Consider the following 2,594-nt stretch of genomic DNA (forward strand, 5'->3'; position numbering starts at 1 on the left):
CTGGTTCTTTATTTCAAAAAGACATTTATCAATTTTCAGTATCAAAACAGTTACACTATTGGTTTTTCTTTCTCCCAACTGACCCCCAAAGAGACCACACCAAAGGAGAGTACATTTTAAGCTAATTAAGCTGTAGGATGCACACCTAACAAACCTCACTGAAACCTCACCAAAAAGGGGGGATTGGGTGAGGAAAGAAACTTTAAAAGATCAGCACACTGCCAGCCCACAGACTAGAGAGCTCTCACAGCCAGGTGAGGTGACCAGTGTGCCCCAACCCCAAAGAAGCAAAGTTTCAAAATAGTATAAATCTTAAAAACAGCTTTGTACACAAGCTACTTAAGGTTTCTCCAGCGCTAACTGATACAAAGCACAATGAGATGGCACTGTTAGAGACAGCAGCTTCAGACCCAGGAAAGGGTGCTGAGATGAGTTTCAGATGGCAATCAGTGGCAAAACATAATTTTCTTTCTTTCAAGGAAGCAGGAGAGCAAATAGGTGGTCACCTCAACATAAAGGGCACATGATCCATTCTGTGAGCGGTTGGGAATGGGGTAGAGCTAGGACAAGGATTTGGTCTCAGACAGAAGTCTTGCCATTTTTTAAATTAATTAATTTATGTATGTATGTATGGCTGCGTTGGGTCTTCGTTGCTGCACGCGGGCTTTCTCTAGTTGCGGCGAGCGAGGGTTACTCTTCATTGCGGTGCGCGGGCTTCTCATTGCGGTGGCTTCTCTTGTTGCGGAGCATGGGCTCTAGGCGCACGGGCTTCAGTAGTTGTAGCTCGTGGGCTCTGGAGCACAGGCTCAGTAGTCATGGCGCACTGGCTTAGTTGCTCCATGGCGTGTGTGATCTTCCTGGACCAAGGCTCGAACCCGTGTCCCCTGCATTGGCAGGCGGATTCTTAACCACTGCGCCATCAGGGAAGTCCTTGCCATCTTAATTTTGTTTGGTCACTTCTGATGAAAAAAAAAAAAATCTGCCCAAAGATACCATTTTCAGCTGAAAACCTGAACAGTACTTTTTTTTTTGCTGACTCCTCCTGGAATCACCTCTCTGGTTTGGTGGGTACTTTTTACAGAGCAACGAGGTTTCCCAAAATGGAGCCTTTCTCTGGGCTGTTTGGTTCTCAGGAAGGCAGGCCCATACCTTTTCCCCTCCTCTGTGGAGAAGGCAATATGCATTAAGCTGAAAAGTTACCTTCCAAAAGTGAGGCAGGGATTAGACTGCTGCTTCAGAACTATGGAATTATCTGGAATGTTTTACAAATGGCTGCTACATCAACAACAAAAAAGGTAATTATAAAATATGTACATCACAGCATGCTTTTAAAGACACTTTGCTCACATTCCCTTAAACAGTTGTTCCCAAAAGTGCTCAGCCTCTAGTCCAACTGGAATCTCTGGAGAGATTCAGATTCAGAGACAGTTTGGTGAAAAGGACACAGGGAGGGGGTGGGAGACGTGATGAAAGGAGAAAGCAGCCTTCCAGTTAGAGATCAGCCATCAGTTTCAAGGTCAGCTTCGGGCAGGCTGGCCTCAGCGGAGTCGGGGTCAGAGGGAGGGGCAGCGCAGGGCGGGACTGGGGCGCTCTGCATCTCCTCCAGGTCAAGCAGAGTCTGGTGCAGCATCCTTTGTGCACAGAGGTGCTCCTCTTTGGTGCATTTCAGTTTATCTTCCAAATCTTCAACTGTCTTTTCCAGATTGGCTGCGATCTCTCAGCAAACTCAGCACGGGTCTCTGCCTCCTTGAGTTCGTCAGTAAGACTCTGTCTCTTCCTCACATTTGTCGTCTTTTTGAGAGTCCTTTTTCTCAGCAGCACTCAGACACTTCAGCTTCTGGCCCACCAGTCTGATCTGCTCATCCGTCTCTCGGCAACGGGACTCTGCCAGCTCAGCTCGCTCCTCTGTGCCTTCCAAGTCTCCCTCAATAATCACCAACCTAAGAGCCACCTCTTCATACTTCCTACCTGCCTCTTCTGCAATGTGCTTAGCTTCTTCGAGTTGGATTTCCTGGAGCTCCCTTTTTTCTTCCTCTTTTAAGGCTCGGTTTTCAGCGACCTTCATGGCTCTCTCGCTGTGATCAGCAGCTTTCTCGGCTTCCTCCAGCTTTTGCAGGGCAGTGGCCAGGCGCTGTTGAGCGCGGTCCAGCTCCTCTTCGACCAGCTGGATCCTACGGTTCAAGGAGGCCGCCTCAGCCTGTTCCCAGGCCGCCTCTCTCCCTCCACTTCCGCGGGAGGCGCTCGGCCCTTTCCTCCGCGTCACCGGCCTGCTGCTGCAGAACATGGGTCTCGCGCTTCACCGCCTCGATGGTGACCCCCGCCGTGGTGCCCACCCGACCCCTGCTCGCCTTCGGGTTCCTGCCTCCTCTGCCCGGAGTTGCAGCCGCTTCTCACCCCTACTTCCCCTGGAGCCCCTGCTATTGGATTCGTGTACAGGATCTGAACATGCCACCATGGCCACTTTGTTCATTAGCCCCTTGTGCAAGCAGTGAACTGAGCAAGGAGAGAAGCTGACTGACACCCAGAAAATAGGTCATTCTATCTACCTGGTTATTAGGAGTCTCTTTGTGGCATAATGTGGCAGTGATTCATTT

General features: G+C 49.9%; 1 protein-coding gene across 1 annotated transcript; it reads right to left on the reverse strand.

Moving 5' to 3' along the window:
* Positions 1-1,665: 1,665 nt before the first annotated feature.
* Positions 1,666-2,284, reverse strand: LOC114890986 (tropomyosin alpha-3 chain-like). Its single transcript, XM_029214973.1, has 2 exons — positions 1,807-2,284; positions 1,666-1,745 (listed from the first exon to the last, which is right to left on the reverse strand). Exons 1-2 carry the CDS (start codon positions 2,282-2,284, stop codon positions 1,666-1,668), a joined length of 558 nt encoding a protein of 185 aa, XP_029070806.1.
* Positions 2,285-2,594: the final 310 nt, after the last annotated feature.

This window comes from Monodon monoceros, unplaced genomic scaffold, assembly GCF_005190385.1.
Source record: "Monodon monoceros isolate NGI ecotype Baffin Bay Population unplaced genomic scaffold, NGI_Narwhal_1 Super_Scaffold_11, whole genome shotgun sequence".
NCBI classification, from domain to species: domain Eukaryota; kingdom Metazoa; phylum Chordata; class Mammalia; order Artiodactyla; family Monodontidae; genus Monodon; species Monodon monoceros.